Genomic DNA, 21314 nt, shown 5'->3' with positions numbered 1-21314 from the left:
ATAAAAATTCTTGCCATCGATAAAATTAAACCTTCCACTTCGCTTAAAACCTTGATTTTCCAGTTTGATCTATTATCAAACTATCATAATCTTCTACCCTACTCCGGAAAAACAGTGTCCCGATCTTACCAAACGTATCATTCGAAAGATTATTATTATTTATTAAATGAAGCAGTTTTTGGGAAATTCGTCAACCTCTAAAAGGTTTTCACACGGTGTAGTGAATTTTAGAAATTCTTTGAACATTTTGTACTGTTTAAATTTTGTAGGCTTGTGCAAGCGAAATCACTTGGACTGAAAAGGTTCACGATTCATTCACTAGACAATTTAACGTAAATTTTAAAAATGTCCTCAATTTTTATGACAAATGGATAGGCAACGATAAAAATTTGTTTTTATGTGAGAAAGTCCGGTTTTTTCGAATTTTTTAAATCGTATCTTCTTGGCTATGTATATATTCCATGTATCGTCTACTGTCACTCAATTTTTGTTGCTTCTCATAGCGAACCACCAAGCAAGAAATCTGTTTAATTCAGTATCACTGAAAGATTTACCACTTCAAAAGTATAGAAAGTGAAAATAATACCAATATGTAGCTCATATAAAGCACGATAATAATAAAGTTTATAGCCCAAGGAAAACAGAAGCTGTAAAAAATTTATAACAACAAATGGGAGATGATAAAAATGATGTGCTCATAAAATGGTCATAGCTGGGCAAACAATACTCAAATGGTTCAAAGGAATGCAAAAAATATGCAATTTTAATAGATTTGGTGTCGAAGATTCAATCCACTTTACAATACTTGTATTATATTTGACTTTATTAAAAGCCTGGAACCGCTAGCGTGGAAAATAGAAGTAAGACATTCAAACCAACCGGCACCGCGATCTTTGTAAGCACAGTCGGAGAATTAGATGAAAATGTACATATTATTTTACATTTTATATTTTTTTTCAAATGCACGGGCAATTTGAAAGAAAACATAAAATTTCTTCATCAAGCTGTTGAGAAATATATTCAATCATCAGAACTGCGAAACTATTATTAATTACCTTACATATTCTTGTATCATAAACAACTTGAATTATTAATATAAAAATTCACAATTGTTTACTATATTAAAACTTAAAGTTTCAAGCAAAATGACATTAAGAGTTGATTTTATAATTAACCACTTCATACACAAAACCCTATGTGGCCAAAACTATGGTAATAAAGTAGTATAAGTATAAATAACTACGTATAAGCATATAACTACGAACTTTTGAAGACCCGAAAGAGATTTTGCCAAAATTCTGGCAAGGGGAGTAAAAACCACCTCCATAAAACATTCCTCTCAATCGCCTTTCGGTGGGATGCGGTAAACTATAAAAAAGAAAGAAACGCCCCTCAAATATACAAAAGCCATTTCACTCCCTAATGGAAGAATTCAGCGGAATAGGGGTGCCGCAGTATGCATGGGGAGGGAGAGAGAAACATTGTCACTCACTCGTTCAGGAAGCGTATATATTGTAAAATTGAATGCCTTATCCCTCGCTGTATGGACCGCTGAATGAAAAAAGAAAATATATTTACTTTATGCGCATCTCCGTAAAAGCGGTCCATGAACTCAGGACAAGAGCTTGCGCTGACTCTCAGATTATATGAATGAGAGGAATCGATGTTAGCGAGAGAAAGGTCATCCTCGCATGTGTTCTCGGGCACATAGGTATAACTTAGTACGAAGAAATAAGTTAGAAAAGTCAACCACCACCCAACTCACACTGTACATCCAGACAGTTTTCACTGCAATAAAAAACTCTATTTATTTGGGGAAAAAATCAAAATTTACAAAGTTAAAAAAGAAATTATTCCCAACACCGCGAAGGCTGGGTTTACAAGGAAAAAGGTCATACTACCCCGTTGTGCATAGGTCATACCAGGATCAAACTTGACCATCTCGATAAAACCCAGTCGGTCTTCGTTATGCTAGGGAAATTGTCATTATAGAGGACATAATGACGAATTGTAAAGAATTAAGTGTGGAACGAAAGAAATTCAATGTTCCACATAACGTATCCGCAATCTTGGTGCATGGCAGCTTGCATAGATCGCTGATTCTAATACCTCCTATATAAATATTTTTATCTGAATAAACATTTTTGTGTGATTATGTTAGTCTATGTCTTATTTATTGGAACGACTGTACTTGAATGTACGTATTAGCGAGAATAAAAAGACCCCTCAACCTCCGAATCGAATACAAGAATGTGAGATATATTTATTGGTTAGAATGGAAAGGGGAAGAGTCGAAGACTGTCGAATAGACTGGAGTGACATGAATGAAGACTGGTGAGTGAATGTAATTTATTAGCGTGACTGGAGAGACTCGTTTCCCAAATATCCTCAGGAATCGAACTCTCGGAGACAGTATGACTTTTGAAAAGCTCAACCAAAAATATCCTGCTCGAAATTAGAACAAATTAGCCAAATTGCGCAATTTTCCCCAGTTACTTAAAGGAATAATAAAATAGAAATGGTGAGAATAAAAATAACATAAAACCTAGATATAAAACGTGAAAAAAAGTAATTGCTTGACCGAAAAAAGAAATGTTTAATATTTTAAAGATATAATCACATTATAAATAACAATAAAAGGAGCCTTGATATGAACAAAATATTTCAATATATGAACGTAAAAAATAAAATAAAAACTAAATGATACTCAATTAACCACTAAATTCAAAGGAGATTTCCAATGAAATAACTCGCTTTAACGGAATTCAATCGGCTTTTCTCTCTTTTTGTTTCCCAACGGCAATTCTTTTCTCCCGACGGTGGAGCGGGAACTTCGATAACGATATCGGTAATGATCGACTTCCCGTGTACCGCTACACTATCTCGGCTGCAATGTCAAAAAAATGAATTAGTAGAAATAAAACGTGAGGGTAGGAAAAGATAAGCAAAGAGTGTGCGAATTGGCGATGAATTATGTAATTTGTTGGCCCTAGAACTATCTAAAAGATATATAACCCATCCATTCTGTTTCAGAAACATCTAGCCTTATCCCTGTCTTTTATAATAAAATTATAATATTTATTTAGAAATCGTGAGATGCGTTCTGGTGTGATGTAGGTTTCAGAAAAACATTTTCTTTATCGTGCCAACGTTTCGATCTTTATTGAGATCATCTTCAGGGCCTGGGATTTACATTGTTTACATATAACAATTACATTTTGGATGTGGAAAAGTGAATTTATACAATGCAAAATATATTTTTTTTATATATTCAATCAAAGTATTTCTACTCACTCAAAGTGTTTGAGATTAAAAAAAATTATAATATTTAAATATGCTAGCCTTATTTTTCAGCTGCTACGTTTTAGGATAGTTGGAGTGAACAATTCGGAGCTCTTGTTCAACTTCAGTGAGAAAATGTCCATCACCTCCCAGAAGACCCAGCATAATTTCACAATAAACTTTCCCTAGGGGCGGTCGGTGACCTCAACAATTTAAGCGTTGACCCCGCTCTCATCACTGCATGGTAAAGGTTCGGGGTTCGTGCATTCGAACGACATTCTTATAAATGGGCTTTTTTTTCAAAAACACCGGCACCCCTAGGTTGATATGATCTCTGTTGTTGAATCTTGTTATTAAAATAAATAAAAAAGCACTTTCTCTGTTGGGTTGGAATTAGAGAGGGAAATACTGCATCAAAATGGTAGACGATTGGCCGAATTTCAGAGAGAGATTTCCAACGTTTGAACCGTCTGGCCAATTAAGCGGATTCCTTCTCATTTACTTCGAATCGGATAGATGAAATATTTGTATAATTTTACATAATTTTACGCAGTGAATTAATGAATATACTCGCTTTAAACGATAGATGTTTATTTAAGGTAGGTTTGCTTTTAGTATGAATAGTTGATTACAAATATATTTTTTTTATTCCGAAGTTCTGCTACTTTACTAGGTTACCGACTTATATTAATGATCCAGGAATTTACATAATTTCTTATTCATTTGTGAAATAAAGGGCGGACGCGTCGTATGAATTTTAAGTGGTTGCTAACCCCCTGACTAATAAATCTTAACAAGACACCTGACCTAAAAGAGAGGGTTAACGCCAGAAAAGCTTTATCCTTTTCCAAAGTTATATGGGGCACGGATTTATCTCTGGAAGGGTCATGAAGCATTTTGTCTGTTAGAGATAGGAAAAAAGAGAAAAACCAGTTACTTTAGATAAGAGGAAGAAAAGTCGAAAAGGAAACAATCAATTTGTTTCCTGATTTTTTTTAAATGTTTGCAAGTTTTGTATTTAAAAAAAGTTTTAGAATTTAAAACAAACCAGAATAAAAATAAAAAGCCAAAGTGAACTTGTTCACAAATAATCGGTTCAATACGTAATTCCAACATCTGCAGCTGGTTTTTACGTTGCCGTTGCCGGGTATAACATAAAATCTCACCGGTACATTAATTTTCTTGGTGGTTTGTCCTCTCCAACTGCTGTAACTCATCCTTATGGCCGATTCATTGTGTTGCCCTTCTCAGGGCTTTTACTCTTTCCTAAGTTAAACGACACTTAACTTTTCCCAAGAATTCATACCGAATAATAACGTTACAAAAACCAGTGCAACCGTTGTTAAAAAAATAAATATAAAAAATTGCCTTCGTACTTTGTCTGTGTCCTGTATTGAACAGGATTTAATACAAAATTAAAAAACGGCATTATACCTACCCCCTTAGAAAATTGTTGTGACACTTCTTGTTTTCAATTTATTATTTCAAATCGCCGTCTTTCAAACGTATCTGATCAAAACAAGCGAAAATTTACGGACAGCAATGAACAACTTACAGGCCAATCGACAAAACTTGGCCAATTAGTGGTGGAAATACCAGTAAGTTATACTCGTTCGTTAATAACTTCTCAACGAACCAGGATAATAATGGAAGCTCAAAGCTTATCGCTAATTATTTAGATCCAATAAAATTTAAAAAAAACTATTTCCAGATATAAATGAAAAATTAATGAAAAAATTAATATAGCGATAATTTAAAAACAAATAACGAAGAAATCAGTTCAAAACTTTTTTTCTTAAGTTTGCTTCTTCCTGGCTCATAATGGTCCGTTCTTTCTCGCTGTTATCCACATTTCCAACACCAGAATGCTTGACGGACCAAAATGATTAAGGAGAAACAAACTGCCCAGTATAACTCGGAGACCGACAAATCTTCATAAAACAATTAGTGAACAGCCACCAGCCACAACTGTGACCGTTAATCTTCGTTTTCTTTCTATACAGCTACCAACATTTTTTTAAAGATGATTTCAACTATTAACTTGTCAAAATGACGGTAAGCAATTTGTCCATGAGCTAAGACAGACTAAGTGGGCAAACGAAGTAAATAATAAATAAATATTCATCATTCATTCCAAATGGCAAAAAAATTCCTTCACGGTTCTTTTAAATTGTGAACCATAAAAAAGCGGTTCATTAAATGAACGAGTTTAAATCCTTCTAATTTAAGCTTAAACCTTCTAATTTAAATACTTATCTCGCACGACAAAAAAAATCAGCAATTGGCATTTTCAAATGTTTTAAAGTTTGGTTAGATTAGATGTAGACTAAAATTGTGATATCATTTTTTGTTTTCAACAATAGATTCTAATAATTTGGAAAAGTGTTCGTTTGACTAGGTTGTTTTGCTCTCAAGGGGGGTGGGTAATTAAACGAAAACAGCAGGCTTGTTAAATTGAGCTTTTACACGAAGGGAAATCGTGAGTTTGAAAAAGCCAGGTCTTTATGATTAGCAAACCCCCCATTAGCAATAATGTGCAGTGAATTGCGTTAACTTCCTCTTTTTTTCTTTTTTTTCGGTCAAAATTTAGTATTTTTCAAGGCCGTTATCTAAATTTCAAAAGAAAATAGATATTCAAATCACACTTGAGGATGGCGTAGAATGGAAAATTCAAAGGGAGCTTTGTGTCAAGGAGGCTTTGACGAAAATAAAAAAATATAAGGGAGTTCGTCCTGTAAATAGATTTTCTCGATGTCGGATTAATCCCATTTATCCTTTCCCCTTTATTCTTTTTGAAACTTGTTGAAAATGGCTTATCGTTAAACGATAATATCCTTGGACTAAGGAAAACAATTTTATTTTTCAGGATGTCATTGAAGAAATGTCGGCGCTACGGAGAAAGGTTTGAGCTTACTGGTGCTGACTCAAAAAACTACGGGAGCTTCGGGGATCAAGACAGACAAATAATTCTCCAGGTAGTGCAAAACAGATGAAATACTATTTTTTTGTACTTCACATTATTTAATCCTAACGAAAAAAAACACAAGCCAAATTTAATTTATTTGGAAGATTGAGCAGCTCTTCCAAAAATAGGAATCTGTTAAAAACATATAGACTAAAAATCTAAAAGTTGAACAATGCCACAAATATTAAGTAAATCTGTTTAATAATAATTTAAAAAATGCATAAACAATCAGAAAGAACTATAGCAATAAAGCGTTTTAAATATAGCTCTCCTAAATCGATAAGGTCAAAATGAAGTAAAACTAACATTGCCTTGGTCAAAAATTTTTTTGTTAATATTTTTACGGCTGTTTGTATAGTAAGATTAATAGTCATTTCGTTTATATCTACTTTTGTTTATTCTTTCTTTTCCTTTTTATTGACGGTCAATGGACGTTTATTTGCCTTCAAAACAATTTTCAACCCTCTAGTCTTCTAACGGACTTGGGACACATCGAAAGCAAATCGAGAAAACGTAAAGTTTGATCTTCAGCCTAATATAAATTATTTACCACACCTGCACAATATGAGCATCTTCATGACATTATTTTGTCTTTCTCTAGCACTTCATTGTAAATAAATTGACAATTAAAGTGAAAATAGACTTTTCGTTTACAAACTATCAGCCATTACTGTTTGATTCATCGAATAATAAATTGCACTTACTAGCGAGATAAAAACAAAAAGGCATAAAAGGCAAACCTATTCTTTTTTATTACTTCCAGTTCAATAAAGAAAACACTTCATTCGGCAAATACTGTCCGTTTATTGTTTATATAACTTTCAGAGCAAAAAAAAAAGACGGATATGCCGGTTGGACCAATGGACTGTGAAAACGACTCCGTTCGACCAATATTTAGCCCGGTTGGACCAACGAATGAATTGATTACTGAACCCGTTTAGACCCAACAGCAGATAGCAAACTCAGATAATAAATCGAATGACAACTCACGTTTTTCGACTACTGACAACAAAAAATTCAATAAATTTAATGAATCAATAAACATGTAATTACTAAAACTACATTTTCTTCAGTCATACATCCTGCGTTATGACATAATGAATTATTCTTCATAACAATAATTCTCTGTCTCACAAGCTTTTAACAAGGTCTGGCACGAAGGAATCATCAATAAACTAAAAGGGATGCTACCAAAGCAGTATGTTGATATTATCATTTCCTAACTGACAGACTGTTTAGAGCCAAACAAGAAGATCAATGTTCAAAATAAAAAACAATAAATGCAAGAGTGCCACAAGGTAGTATATTAGGTCCACTTCTTTACTTATTATACACCAGTGATTTTCCGAAAATAGATGGAGTAAAAATTGCAACCTTTGCAGATAATACACCTGTGATATCAGTAGAACCGACTATCACCCATTCACCCAAAATCCTCCAAAATGCTTGTAATAAGATAAACGAATGACAAAATAATGGAAAATCAAGCTAAATCAGCATAAATCAGTTCATCTGATCTTTAGAAACAAAAAAGTGGACCATGTTCCGTTGCTCACAATCGGTGGAACTACTATACCATACAGCGATGCAGCTGAATATCAGGGAATGGACCTTAGATGCCAAGCTGAGATGGAAAGAACATGTGAAGAAAAAAAGGATAGAAATAGGTTTAAGGTATAGACAGCTATACTGGTTGATAGGACGTGGCTCCAACCTTGCTATACAAAATAAAATATTATTATATAAACAAATCATAAAGTCTATGTGAACATATGGTATTCAACTATGGGTTGTACTAAGAACAGCAATATCAAAATCATACAAACACTCCAAAATAAAATCTTATGTAAGGAATAAGGACTTACATAGGAATCTTAAGACCTTAAGAAGTCACGGCGGAAATACAAAGAATTGCCGCCAAACACCAGGCTTTCATCAGCCAGCACGAAAATATGGAAGCAACTAAACTCTTACATAACCGAAACACGGTCAGAAGATTAAAAATAGCAAAGCCAAATGTACTTGTGTAGTTAAAAATGGATAGTGAATAGTGAAATGTAAATCTTATTTTTCAGTTAATTAAGGTTTTTAGTTGAGATAAAAAAGTCAGTGTCACGAGCGGGATTCGAACCCACGACCTTCGGATAGATACGCCGCTGCTCTACCACTTGAGCTATCGTGACTTCGATCCTCTCGGACACTATTAATTGAAAGATATTAATTGGTCATGCGGACCACGAAAACTAGTGAATTTAATAAGTTACATGAAGTATTTCTTCACTAATGCTCTCCGTGGCCATTTTACTTGTTGCCGAGAATCAAATAGATTACACGACATATGAAAAATGGCAAAAAGGAGGGAAAATTCAAAAGGTGGGGTTGAGATGGGAAGTTAGTGTCCGGTCACGATAGCTCAAGTGGTAGAGCAGCGGCGTATTTAGTCGAAGGTCGTGGGTTCGAATCCCGCTCGTTCCATAGACTTTTTTATCTCAACTAAAAACCTTAATTAATTGAAAGATATTAATTGGTCAAACGGCCCATGAAAATTAGTGAAAGTAAATTTTATTTACCAATGCGTTTATAAGAATGTAAACATTTATTTATTCTATAATATTATTGTAAAATTAATGGTTGGTCTAATAAGACCAGTTTTAATAAATTTTAAAATAATAATAATAATTCACTCCTCGTCTTCGTCAGTGTTCAGCTGACTTTCTGAAAGTTTACAGAGGTACTCTCTCACGTTACTCAAGTTTGTGTTCAAAAAATCAATCAATTCACGGGTCCGTCTTTTCATCGGGTTTTCAATCTTTTTTAAGGCTTACGGATTTCAAATTTGATTTGTTTGATAACAGTCGGATGGGTTGAGAGGAATTGACAGTTGTAGCCTGCATGAAATGATTCCGCAATATTCGCAGTTCGTAGTCGGTTTTCGGTGGGATCAAAGCCCAAAATCGTCATGAAAAAAGCGGTCATCTTCTATGTAATTCGTTAGGACATAGCAGCTGAATTGCACTGGTGATCGGTCATCAATGATGAAAAAGCGTTATACACACTTATTGGGGGGGGGGGGGTAAAAGGTTCAGCGCATTGCTTGGCAAAGAGTTAGACTCGTCCATCACATCACGGAGGTTTTGTGTTTTGGGCCAACAGGGTCAACATTAAGGTACAGCAGGGTACTTCACTCGGTCTCCTTTCGACTCACGATTCGTCCAACCAGGAATCTCCTCCAAAAAAATATTTCGTATATACATACATATACAATTGCTCTTCAACATATGCCAATTTTTATTTGACCTTGAAAACTTCATTATTGGGTCAGATTCGTGATTAGGATAATGAAGTCGGAGATATTTGTTTTAAACTTATTAACTTAATTACACATTACAAATGACCATTTTTTTATTAATTCTCAACTATTTTGTACAGTAAATTTAATTATTATTTTATTCTAAATGGAACTACTGTGTAACTAACAGTGTTTACTAATATTGGAAAGAAAAACATGAATAAATAAAGCAAGATGTAAAAAACCCACGAAAATGCAAAAAAAACTCTCGATACAAATTCTCTAATCAAAACTTTTCAACCAAAAGGCAGATATGAAGTAACCATTGTAAAATTGAAATTTTAATTCATAATATAAAATTATAAAATTACAAAGCAAGTTCAACGGTTAAACTTCATAAATCCGAACAATTTTTTAACTTCATGTTGTGCAAGCCGTGTGAATCGATTGGCGGCTAATTCAAAGGCATGCTATCTCCCAACTTTCCTAATCAATTTAAATATATATTGCTTCATAAAATCCATCGTACAAAGAATCCTCGAAAAAAACAGTCTTTCATGCTTTGTTTTTTCCTTAACAAAGCAATAACGAATAAGTTTTACAGTATAAAATTAGCATAAGCAATAAAATTTTAAGTAATAATTTTTCATCTGGCCAAATACTCTTTAATTTTCTCTCCCGTGTTGTAGGCAAAAAATCGAGGAAAACTATTCGCCCTTTGGAAAAGAGAACACTTTACAACTTGGGCAGAAGGCGAATTTTATACTGGTCATAGGGCCGAAGTAATTGGATTTTATAGCAGGTGCTATAGCTCTTTTCTACTTTCTATCTTTGCCGTAAACAGTTGAAAGGAAACTTACTGAAAATTATAATACTAAAACTAGAATCTCCCGCTAGTCAAAATTATTGGATTGTGTTACGACTCATAAAAATAAAAAAGGCTAATTCACCACTAATACATATTTCTTTCAGTTTTCATGTAAATGTTTTAATGTTTACACAGTTTATTTTACACTCTCTTATTAGCAAATTTTAGATATTTTTTTTGTTGATGATTCAGGTGCAGTTTTTTCTTTTACTTGTTCCATATCTTTTAGACAGTTATGTAAAACGACTAATGTTTCATCATCAAAAATTATTGAATTCTTTCTGTGTCTAACCTGATTTTTGGTAAGGATTACTGCTTTATTCAGGACACCAAAATGCCTAATAAATTTATCTGTTACCCCAGTAAGCAGGGATTTTCATAATGGCGTCGATATCTTTAAGTCTATTTTGACAAGATTTAAGTCCTTATAAAGTTTAGCATATTCTTTTTCTGAGAAAAGGGAGAAGTAACTTATTTCCATAATGTAATCTCGCATTTTTGCGAAATTATCCCATAAAAGTTCTTCTTGTTTTTGGCCAGATTCATTAATAATTTCCCCTTAAATCAAAACCTGGAAATGCACCACTAATAAATGCACTCTACGACAAAAACCCGGGAACTTGTATTTTTATCGTTTTATTTATTCCAGCATAATTATTTTAATGTAAACCAAATTAAACGAGATCACAAATACATGAGTTTTAATAAAAATTATTTAATTATGGTGAATGAAAGAAAATGCACCAAAACACTGGAAAATCGTTGACAGATTAAAATATTTAACTAACAACTTCTATTTTTTTAATTTATTTTACAACTGTATGCAAAATGCAACAAGCAAAAATTATGGTATTTTCTTTTATATACGTTTGCACATTTATATATCTGGCGTTATTGATTTGAACGGCCACTACCAGCGAAAATGGCCGTAATAGGTCAGCAGCTGTCCCTAGAGTTGCTGACGTTACAAAATCAAGTTCGCGAAGCCACCTGCGCTCCACTGTCTTCTAACAGGGTTGGAAGGAAGGGTTGAGCTGGACAGGTTGCAAATTAACGGGTTTTCATGAGAGAGATTTGGAGTGAAACTTATTGTAGCGGGACATAGGGCATTTTGAGATAGGAATTGACAGTATGATCGGTGACGTAAAATGGACCATCAACTTTTATGCGAAAGATTTTGGATTGTAGGAATTGAATTTGGTTAAAATTGAACGTTTTGCCGACCCGTATAGTTCACGTCGGTAGGTCCAAATTGGGGCGATTAGGATAGCGTATAATAGTTTTTTGTTAAGAAATGTCAGTTTAGATCTTTTATCTAGTAGTCTCTTCAGTATTTTAAATCTAAAGTTACAATCAATTCGTTTTAGTTGGGTGTGAGGATTCCACGTATATCTTTTGTCCATGTAAAGTCCAAGATGTCGTGTACTATTCACTAGAGGAATTGGGGTGCCGTATAGACAGGTGGGAGAGTTTTACGATTAAGAGTGAAAACATGTAACTAGATTTTTGATTGTTTACCTTGATTCTATTTCTTAATAAATTTATCTAGTTTTGATCTTAATAAAGTTTATTACCTTCTCTGACCTCGAGGAGGGCCTTAAGTCTCCTTGGCATCGAGTGAATAAGCAACCGGATTTTATCTTGTGAAAAAGAATTCAATTCTTCAACATGAGCAGTTTGAAGCTGTTCAACGCTTGTTGGAGGCGGCGAACGATTTTAACTCTTTATCAGGGTCCGTAAGTGTTCTGTGGGATCCACGTCAGAAGAACGTGCTGGCCAATTCATTGTGGCAAGTAATGGATGACACTCGAGCTACATGCGATCGAACATTATCATGCATTAACACGAAGTTGTCCCCAATAAATGGAACGAATAGGACCACAGATTGAACGTTTCGCCATCCCGTATTATTAAATTTGGTAGGTCCAAAATGGGGCGATTTGGATAGTGTATAATAGTTTTTTGTTAAGTAAAGTCAGTTTAGATCTTTTATCTAGTAGTCTCTTCAGTATTTTAAACCTAAGGTTACAATCAATTCGTTTTAGTAGGGTGTGAGGATTTCATGTATATCTTTTGTCCATGTAAAGTTCAAGATGTCGCGTACTATTCACTAGAGGATCTATATATCTATATTCGTCTCTTTATCAGGGTCCGTAAGTGTTCTGTGGGATCCATGTCAAAAGAACGTGCTGGCCAATGCAGTAAATAGGACCACAGCTTCCAAAGGAATTTACTCAATGTACCTTAGACATCTATTCTGTATGATAATCATTCTGTGCCGGTAAAGACTTTGATTCCACCCCAACTGACTCTCTTTGACGTTCTGTCTCACACAGGGCCATGAAGCAAAGCTATCTCCACGTCTTCTCCACACACTGTACCGGTCATCTGATTGTTGCCAACCAAACCGGCACTCATTTATGAAGATAACAGATCTGCATTGTTCAAGTGTCCAAGCGAGATGCTGAATTTTGAATGCTTTCTACTCGATGTCTCTCCAGTATTACCATAAAGAGTATACCAGTATTAGTAAAATTATAAAAATAAACAAGTTATTAAAATTATGTTTACGTTCAATTAATTAAGGTTTTGGCTGAGATAAAAAAGTCAGTGTCACAAACGGGATTCGAACCCACGACCTTCGACTAAATACGGCGCTGCTCTACCAATTGAGCTATCGTCACTTCGATCCACTTGGACACTAACTTCCCATCTCAACCCCACCCTTTGAATTTTCCCTCCTTTTTGCCATGTTTTATCTCAGCCAAAACCTTAATTAATTGAATAGAATTTATTTGGTCAAGCGGACCACGAAACTTAATAAATGTAAATGTATTTACATATTAAATCAACTATTAATTCTTATATCTAGTTATTATAGAAAATCAACGAATAAATAAAAGTGTCCGGTTTTTGTTTTTGAACGTATTTCTCAAAAATATCAATTTTTCGGTTAAAAAAATTTAAGTGCCGTGACCAGGATTCGAACCTGGGTTATTGCGGCCACAACGCAATGTCCTAACCACTAGACGATCACGGCCATACAGACATACCCTTAAGACCTCTTTAAACCCTTTAGGGGTTGTTCGATGCACCAAAATCTTCCTACGTTATAATTAATTTATAATTCAGTTTTTATAATTTATAAATTGAACAGTTTTCACTAATCAGTTTGAATTTGTACGAATTTATATTTTCCTTGATTTTTAAACTGGGAAATTTCCTGTTTTTATGTTACAGGTTGATAACTAATTATATCAAAGAAACTTCTTATAATCTAAATAATACCAAAACGCATCTCTTTTTTTATTTCAGCCTTACTAGTGTGTAGGTTATTATTATTAAGTCATTATTACACAATAAGAAACAATTCTAAATTTTTTTGCCATTCAATGCTTTCGATTTTTATTCAAAACCACAAAAATATTGATAATAATATATAATAAGTCGATGATTATTCGAAATCGTGAGATGCGGTCTGGTGTATCGTAAGTTTAGAAAAACATTTTCTTTATCGTATCAACGTTTCGATCTTTATTGAGATCATCTTCAGGGCTCAAAGTGTTTGTTTTCCGTGTTCATCTTCACTTTGAGCCCTGAAGATGATCTCAACAAAGATCGAAACGTTGGCATGATAAAGAAAATGTTTTTCTGAAACCTACATCACAACAGACCGCATCTCACTATCTCCAAATAATCATTAACTAACGATCACTAAACCCCACTCATTATTGATAATTTTGAAACAATTCCGCTGAAATACGGAAAACTTTAAGTTTAGACCCTTAAAAACTATCCGTATTGGCACAAATCTAATGGTTACTGATATAGGCTGAAAGAAAAAACGTTAAGTTTTTCAACGGTTATAATAGCGTAGACTTTGAAGATAAGGTAACGTTTTTCATGGGGAGCACCGGATATCGGAAAGAAACTCCCCCTAAATATTCAGCCCGAAAGTGTCTATTTTTTATTTCTTTCATATGCCTTCAGCCTTAATATTATAATCTCTCTATAATATTAAAAAAGTTTTGGCCGAAGGGTGAGAGAGATTTTAACGTTGTAGAAGGAGAAAAGGATATGGGGAGGGTAAACTCAATGTTTCAATAGAATTTTTCACTTCCCTCGCTCTATTCTCAGTTTATACTTTAACAAATAATGTCATCGTTGTAAAGAGGAACTTTTTTCCACAAAATAAACATAATTTGAAATTTATAAACAATTCCTGTAAGTATTTATTTTAATCCGAAAATTAACTACTTGTATGTTTTTTTGTTCGGATTAAAATTATGACAGCTTTTCCGCGAGGAGGGTACCTTTTATATAGCATTAACCCGCTATTTAACACCAATCTAATTTAAAAAAAAAACACAATTAAAAAGTTACCGACATTTTTATCATCTCTTCCATTCACGTTGACCACCAACGGACCCTTCATGGCTCGTCCGTTTTTTTATGTCAACCACATTTCCTTCTGTCTTCGAAATGTTTTCCGAGTCCCTGGGCATTTTCAAGTTTAAAATTTAGAACTCCAGAAAATAAATAAATAAGTATAAGTAATATTATATATATATTTTAATAATCCTTACATGTTTAGCGGTCATAATTGACCTATTTAATTATTTCAATTACTTATACTTTTTATCTAAAGTCTTGGTTTATCTAAGCTTCCGCCTTCTAGTACCATTATACTAAGCAAAATTTGATTTCCTTTTTTTTCAGTAGTACCCATCATACAACAAATATACATAAATTAAAAAACGGCAAAGGATGGGGCCATCACGCCAAGGGAGATCAATCCCAAACATTTCCTTACCATTAGCCATGCCAATTAATTATAATAAATTAATAAGCAGAATTTTTGTAGGATGGGGAAATGGTAAGAAATTCCAGTGGCAACGGTGGGAATCGAACCCACGACCGCGTGACTATGTGAGCCGAGAACAGTCAAGAGTCTAACACAGAAAGTATGAAAAAGCAAGAACCATATGGTGTCGGAAACTGCGGAACCCGAATAATCACGGTAATTACGGAGAGAGAAAATATGCTAAAATAAAATGGCATAAAATGAAGGCTCACTTTTGGTATGCCCGCGATGAAATTCAAATTTTCTCGTTATTCGGCCGGTCCGCCGGAACGGGCACTGCTACTAGGCTATTGTCCATTTTGTCGGCTTTTCTAAGTTTCTCTTTTTATTTTGAAACTGTAGAAAACAGACATATTTTCTAGATACAGGTGGAGTACAAAAGAATATGAGCCAAAGTAATAGACGTAAGAATCACAAAAAACAAGGGACCTGGCAGATAAGTACAGATAGATTGTCGAGGAAAGAGACAGTTTCACGAGTATTCCTAGACTAAGGGAGAAAATTAAAATTTAATCGTGCTTGGCTTACCTCCGACCGAACCGGCGTACCTTAGCTTTCCAGATTCACGACTCTTAGACGATAATTGCGTTTTCAAGGGAAAGGGAGAAAAGAGATAGGAAACTATAAAAGGAGGCAATTCTTTGGAAAGCGGACTGTATTTTGATAGGAGCCAAATTGGAAGCAGCAAAAAAACAGACATTACAGAAAGGGATCCATTTCGGAAACAGTTAAACAGAAAAGCGAAGACAACACTTTTAGAAAATCAGGACTAGTCGGAGGCCAAACAAACAGTAAAAACTATAACACCAGAGCACTAATAATGGTGATCTCGCTGATCAATTGAGTCGTCGTACACCTCGGAGATTGATGGAACCGCGGGCAGTCTCTCTTTAGGTATTCCTGAGATCGGAAGGACACGTTTTGGTCCCAAGAAATTAGAGGACTGGACTATCAATTTGGATACACCACTTTGTCTTTGTCAAGGCTCCATTTGTCTACTTTCGCATCATTAATCATTTTTAACACCAGTGAGCTTTCTTTTTGTTATATTATTGATTAAATTTATTACTGTTTTTTCTTTCAAATGTGCTGAAGCATGGCACAACCCCAGTTCCTTTTTTATGTCTTAATTTCAAATTAAACTCCTTTTAATAATTGAACTTAATAACTTTATTAAACTGTAATAACTTTCATTTTCCACTATTTTTCTGCCGGGAAAAGGTCCACCAATCTTTTAATTTTCTTGAATTTGGTCAATAGCAAGTACGTTATAAATCGTAGACGAAGCAGTTTGCATTTAGAAGAATCGTAGACGAAAATGGAAGCTGGAAAATAATGGGCCAAAGAGAACGGACAATAAGCAACATGGAGAGGATTAACATGGAAAATAACGGTTTCGTCGTTAACAGATGGTCTAGTATCAAATTTAAAAAAAATTTTATCTGTACAAAATGAAATGCAACAAATATCAAACATATATATGATTTTTTTATTAACGTTAATCAACATAATATACAGGGTGAATTGCTACTCGTGCTACAAACTTCTCCAGTAGATTCTTCACCCTAAAATGAACAAAAAAGTTCATATTGTCCATGGTCCGATTCTCAACCATTTCAGAGTAATTTCGCTTTTTATCGATTTTGAAAGATATCACGTCCTGGCGTCGGAAAATCGTGATATCTTTTAATCTAAACATTTCTCTTAAAATCTATAAGCACCGTTGAAATCCCCGTTAATTTTTAGAGAGAATCAAAATCATAATTCCATTGAAATTTTTTAATTTAATTTAATGCCCATTTAGTATGTAATGCTTAAGAAGTTTACAAACAGCTAGAAGGTCAAGGAAGAAAGACCCAAACGTTTTGCCACCTTCATCTTCTTATTGAAAAATTAACGGGGATTTCAACGGTGCTTATAGATTTTAAGAGAAATGTTTAGATTAAAAGATATCACGATTTTCCGACGCCAGGACGTGATATCTTTCAAAATCGATAAAAAGCGAAATTACTCTGAAATGGTTGAGAATCGGACCATGGTCAATATGAACTTTTTTGTTCATTTTAGGGTCAAGAATCTACTGGTGAAGTTTGTAGCACGAGTAGCAAGTCACTCTCAAACATTAGCAATCCTTGAACCACCATTTTTTCTCTTTTTGTCATCAACATCTTGGTCTCACAACCACTAAATAAGAAAATGACGAGTGCGTTGGAAGCGTTATTAAATCAGGTAGTTTTCCTCAAATTTGCTGCCTTCTGAGACTAAAATTAGAAACTCTGGATTACTTTATACACTTTCCGATTTACACAATTTTCCACTCTTTTTGTAGTTCTGGCTGAAATAAAACACAAAAAATTAGCCCAAACATTTTGCCACCGTCATCTTCTTATTGAAAAATTAACGGGAATTTCAACGGTGCTATTAGATTTTCAGAGAAATGTTTAGATTAAAAGATATCACGATTTTCCGACGCCAGGACGTGATATCTTTCAAAATCGATAAAAAGCGAAATTACTCTGAAATGGTTGAGAATCGGACCATGGACAATATGAACTTTTTTGTTCATTTTAGGGTGAAGAATCTACTGGAGAAGTTTGTAGCACGAGTAGCAATTCACCCTGTATATACAAGGTGGCCCCAATCGATTCAGCCACACTTCCATATCTTATAGGAAATTAAACTCTGAGTAAAAAAGGTCCTATGAACCTGTGTCCGCAAACCGTTCAGATCCGAGCTACAGGAAAAAAACCATGAAAAACCAAGTTTTTTTACCTTAATCGTGAAATTGTTAGTAAACCGTTAGCCTGATCGTAAAACAGCTCGAAACAACATCTGTAGAGGATTAATTTCTGCGACGAATGAGATTAAAACCAGCCTGATCGGCCGAAAATTTCATTTTTTGCGATTTTTCGAAGTTAGGAGGTGCAGGGGTACACAAAATTTACCATTTCTGACATTTTTATCGATTTTGCGTACACTTTCTAAAACTGTTAAATAAGCCGTTCAGATTTTTCGTACATTATTTCATTCAGTAGAGGGTACCCATCAGAAAACAGTAACATTCGATTTGGGTGAAAAGCAGTAAATTAGCCAAAATTCGAATGTTTCATGAATCGGACTGGGGTTGGTCTAATGTGACGTAGAATTTGATCACCAACAAATGAGGTTTGTAACTGAGAATGTTTTGTTACGGTGTTCAAGTTATGAATTTTCGATAAAGCTGTTTTACGGTCAGGCTAACGGTTTACTAACAATTTCACGAATAAAGTCAAAAACGTGGTTTTTCATGGTTTTTTGCCTGTAGCTCGGAACTGAAGGGTTTGCTAGGTTCATAGGATCTTTTTTACTCAGCGTTCAATTTCCTATAAGATCTGGAAGTGTGGCTGAATCGATTGGGACCACCCTGTATATAAATCATACATATGTATAAGCATGCATGTGCACATATACATACAGATTTTTTGAAAATAAAGTCAAACAAAATAAAATTGTGTGTAAAAGGAAGTTGCCCAATGACGACCTAACCTATTTGTTAATATTAATTATTCGTAATATCTTAATGTTTGTTCTTTTGTCACTATTCTTCGGACGGAAAAGGCCCATAACCATCCCTCAAAAAAAAACCAACCGTCAATCCAAGAGAATTCTTACTCAGGTGATGTTAACAGTCTTAACAGTGTTGACTTGATTGAGATTGATTTTATCCATCCTTAGAATCCTCGAAAGAGGGTCTTTTCAGCCACACTCACACTATCACTCATCCTCAAATACATTCTTTACAATTCACATGCCATTCTCTCAAGACACTAAACCCCGTTTAAGTGAGGGTCGCTGAAGTACTCAATACTCAACTATTCACACGCGCTAATAAATACTTTCAATATCAAGAAACTCAAGCGGTACTCATCTGAGATAAGAAAATTAGACAATATGGTACACACACTTTTTGATATTTCCCATCCCAAATTTATGGGACAAATAACTTATAGTCACCGATTTTATTTCCATGCATTCAAGCAAAGAAATAGATTTATCATAAGAAATCTTTATCAAGAAATATGTTTCAAGGATTTGAGAAGTTAAAAAAGCTTCTTTTTTTATTTGTGCAAAGATTTTGATCGTATCTATGTGGATTTTTCAAAATAAATTACTTTGCAAGTCTTGTGTCTCTGGCTTAGTAATTCTAATTGAAACAGTGATACATTAACAAAGATCTTGCTGCTTTCATTTATGACGACATTTTTTTACTATTTATTACTACTTTAATGCATTGTTGCAAGTGTATTTCCTATTTTAAATAATGAAAAGGGAAAGTTGAATTTAACTGACAAATGACCAACACCCTCACTTCTCTCTATGTATTTTTTGGACGAGAACTTCACGGCCGGGAGTGCTAAGTATGTATACATAATCCAAAAATATAAACCGAGCGATCATGTTTTGGCGTTGTTTCCCTGTACTGGCCCCTCATAATCTTGAAACCGGGAGTGGGAATTAGTTGAGCGCCAGCGGCCAACCCGGTCGTACCCATGTCTGAAAATGTGAGTAACAATTATTAATTTCGTGTGCAATACGTAGAGGTTGTTGTAAGTCACTTAATCAAAAATTAAACTGATTAACTTTAACTAAAGTCCATTAAAATTATCACCAATCCGAAACTTCTTTTGAGTAACGATTCGAAAAACTGGTAGGTCGTACGTCATATTAAAAATTAATTCGATTTGTACATCAGTGAAACCGTGATATTTTTAATTTTGGCTTGGTTATCCACCTCGGTCAGAACTATTGTCATTTATATCACACCGGCTTTGCCAATCCTCGATCTTTTCCATTCGTTTTTTTTCCTGCAAGCGTGAAAGCTTTAAAATCGTCATATCTGGGATTTTGGTACGTTATAAATCATTCGTGAGATTCAAAACAGCAAAAATTATAAACGCAGAGCAGAAAGGATGCCTTAATGAATCGATCTATGCAAAAATCGCTAAAATCCAGGTAAGATTTGTCTTCTTAAGAAGGATCGATGCTTTTAGAGAAATTAACGGCCAATGTGGTTACAATATTGCAAAATGTACACTATTTTTTAATGGTCTTGTTATTTGCTGTACTCATACAACAGCTCAGATTTTCGAAACGTTAAAGTTTGTTTTTGTTAAGTTAACAAACAAAAATATTCGGCTCTTTTATCACGTTTCTAGGGCAAACAAGACATCTGCCTTTTTTGGAAACATGGTATTCAGCATACGCTTTCAAGGCTGACAGGAGTCTTGAATATGACGAGGATTGTACATATAGATTATAGAAAACTTTGTCTATATGACCTATACAACAATAGTCTAAATGGGGGCGTCGGTGGTCGAACGATTTGGCGTTGACGCGGCGCTCATCACTGTAAGGTGAAAAAAAGCTCATTTGTAAGTATGTCGAGTTCGAATCCAGCGGCCCTACATTCGAACCTGACATACTTACAAATAGGTTGTTTTTGTTTTGTCAAAAACGGCACCCCCTAGGGTTGGTATGACCTCTGCTGTTGGAAACCTCGTAAAAAATAAAAAAAAAACAAGATGACAAAATTTGAAATAATTCGACATTACGCTAATCTGTCTAGTCATACTCACAAGTTTTCTTTTTTATTGATTGTTTTTCCCGAAAATAATAATCGATCCTTTTAATCTTTTTTTTTTTGCGATGGTATTTCAACTAGGTAGTTATATGAACCCTCGGATAATCTTCTAATGTGTAAATTTTATAGGTTTATGCAAGCGAAACGGCTATCATTAAGACTGAAAAGGTTCAGTAGATGATTCATTCTTTAGACAATTTTTCTTTATTACTTTTTTGCCATATCAACCCCCGGAGTGCCGGTGTTTTTTGAAAATAGACATTTGTTAGTATGTCGGGTTTTCGAATTCAGGGCCGCAGGATTCGAACCCGGGCCCCTTTACCTTACGGTGAATACCTCATCATCGCCTAAAACGGTGCGGCCACCGACGCCGCTAGTTGTTATTATGGAACAAACTATATTTCAATCAGGGAATACAGCCTAAGA

The 21314-nt window shown here is 34.4% G+C and overlaps 1 protein-coding gene and 1 non-coding gene across 4 annotated transcripts in view; one reads left to right on the top strand and one right to left on the bottom strand.

Moving 5' to 3' along the window:
• Window positions 1-21314, top strand: part of LOC106670115 — a 76262-nt gene that overhangs the window by 33970 nt on the left and 20978 nt on the right. For 2 of the 3 annotated variants that reach the window (XM_024230688.1, XM_024230687.1), the window contains exon 2: window positions 6149-6257. In XM_024230688.1, coding sequence (XP_024086456.1) covers window positions 6149-6257 — 109 coding nt within the window. Of the gene's footprint in view, window positions 1-6148; window positions 6258-19778; window positions 19810-21314 lie in introns of those variants that run through there. The other variant, XM_014400172.2, reaches the window with a different exon arrangement.
• Trnah-gug lies at window positions 13373-13444 on the bottom strand. Its single transcript has one exon. It is a non-coding gene; the product is annotated as a tRNA-His (tRNA).

Source organism: Cimex lectularius, unplaced genomic scaffold, assembly GCF_000648675.2.
Source record: "Cimex lectularius strain Harlan isolate CLEC.00 unplaced genomic scaffold, Clec_2.1 scaffold40, whole genome shotgun sequence".
Classification (NCBI taxonomy): domain Eukaryota; kingdom Metazoa; phylum Arthropoda; class Insecta; order Hemiptera; family Cimicidae; genus Cimex; species Cimex lectularius.
Note: the sequence above shows the minus strand (reverse complement) of the source record. Positions and strands in the feature narration are given on the sequence as shown.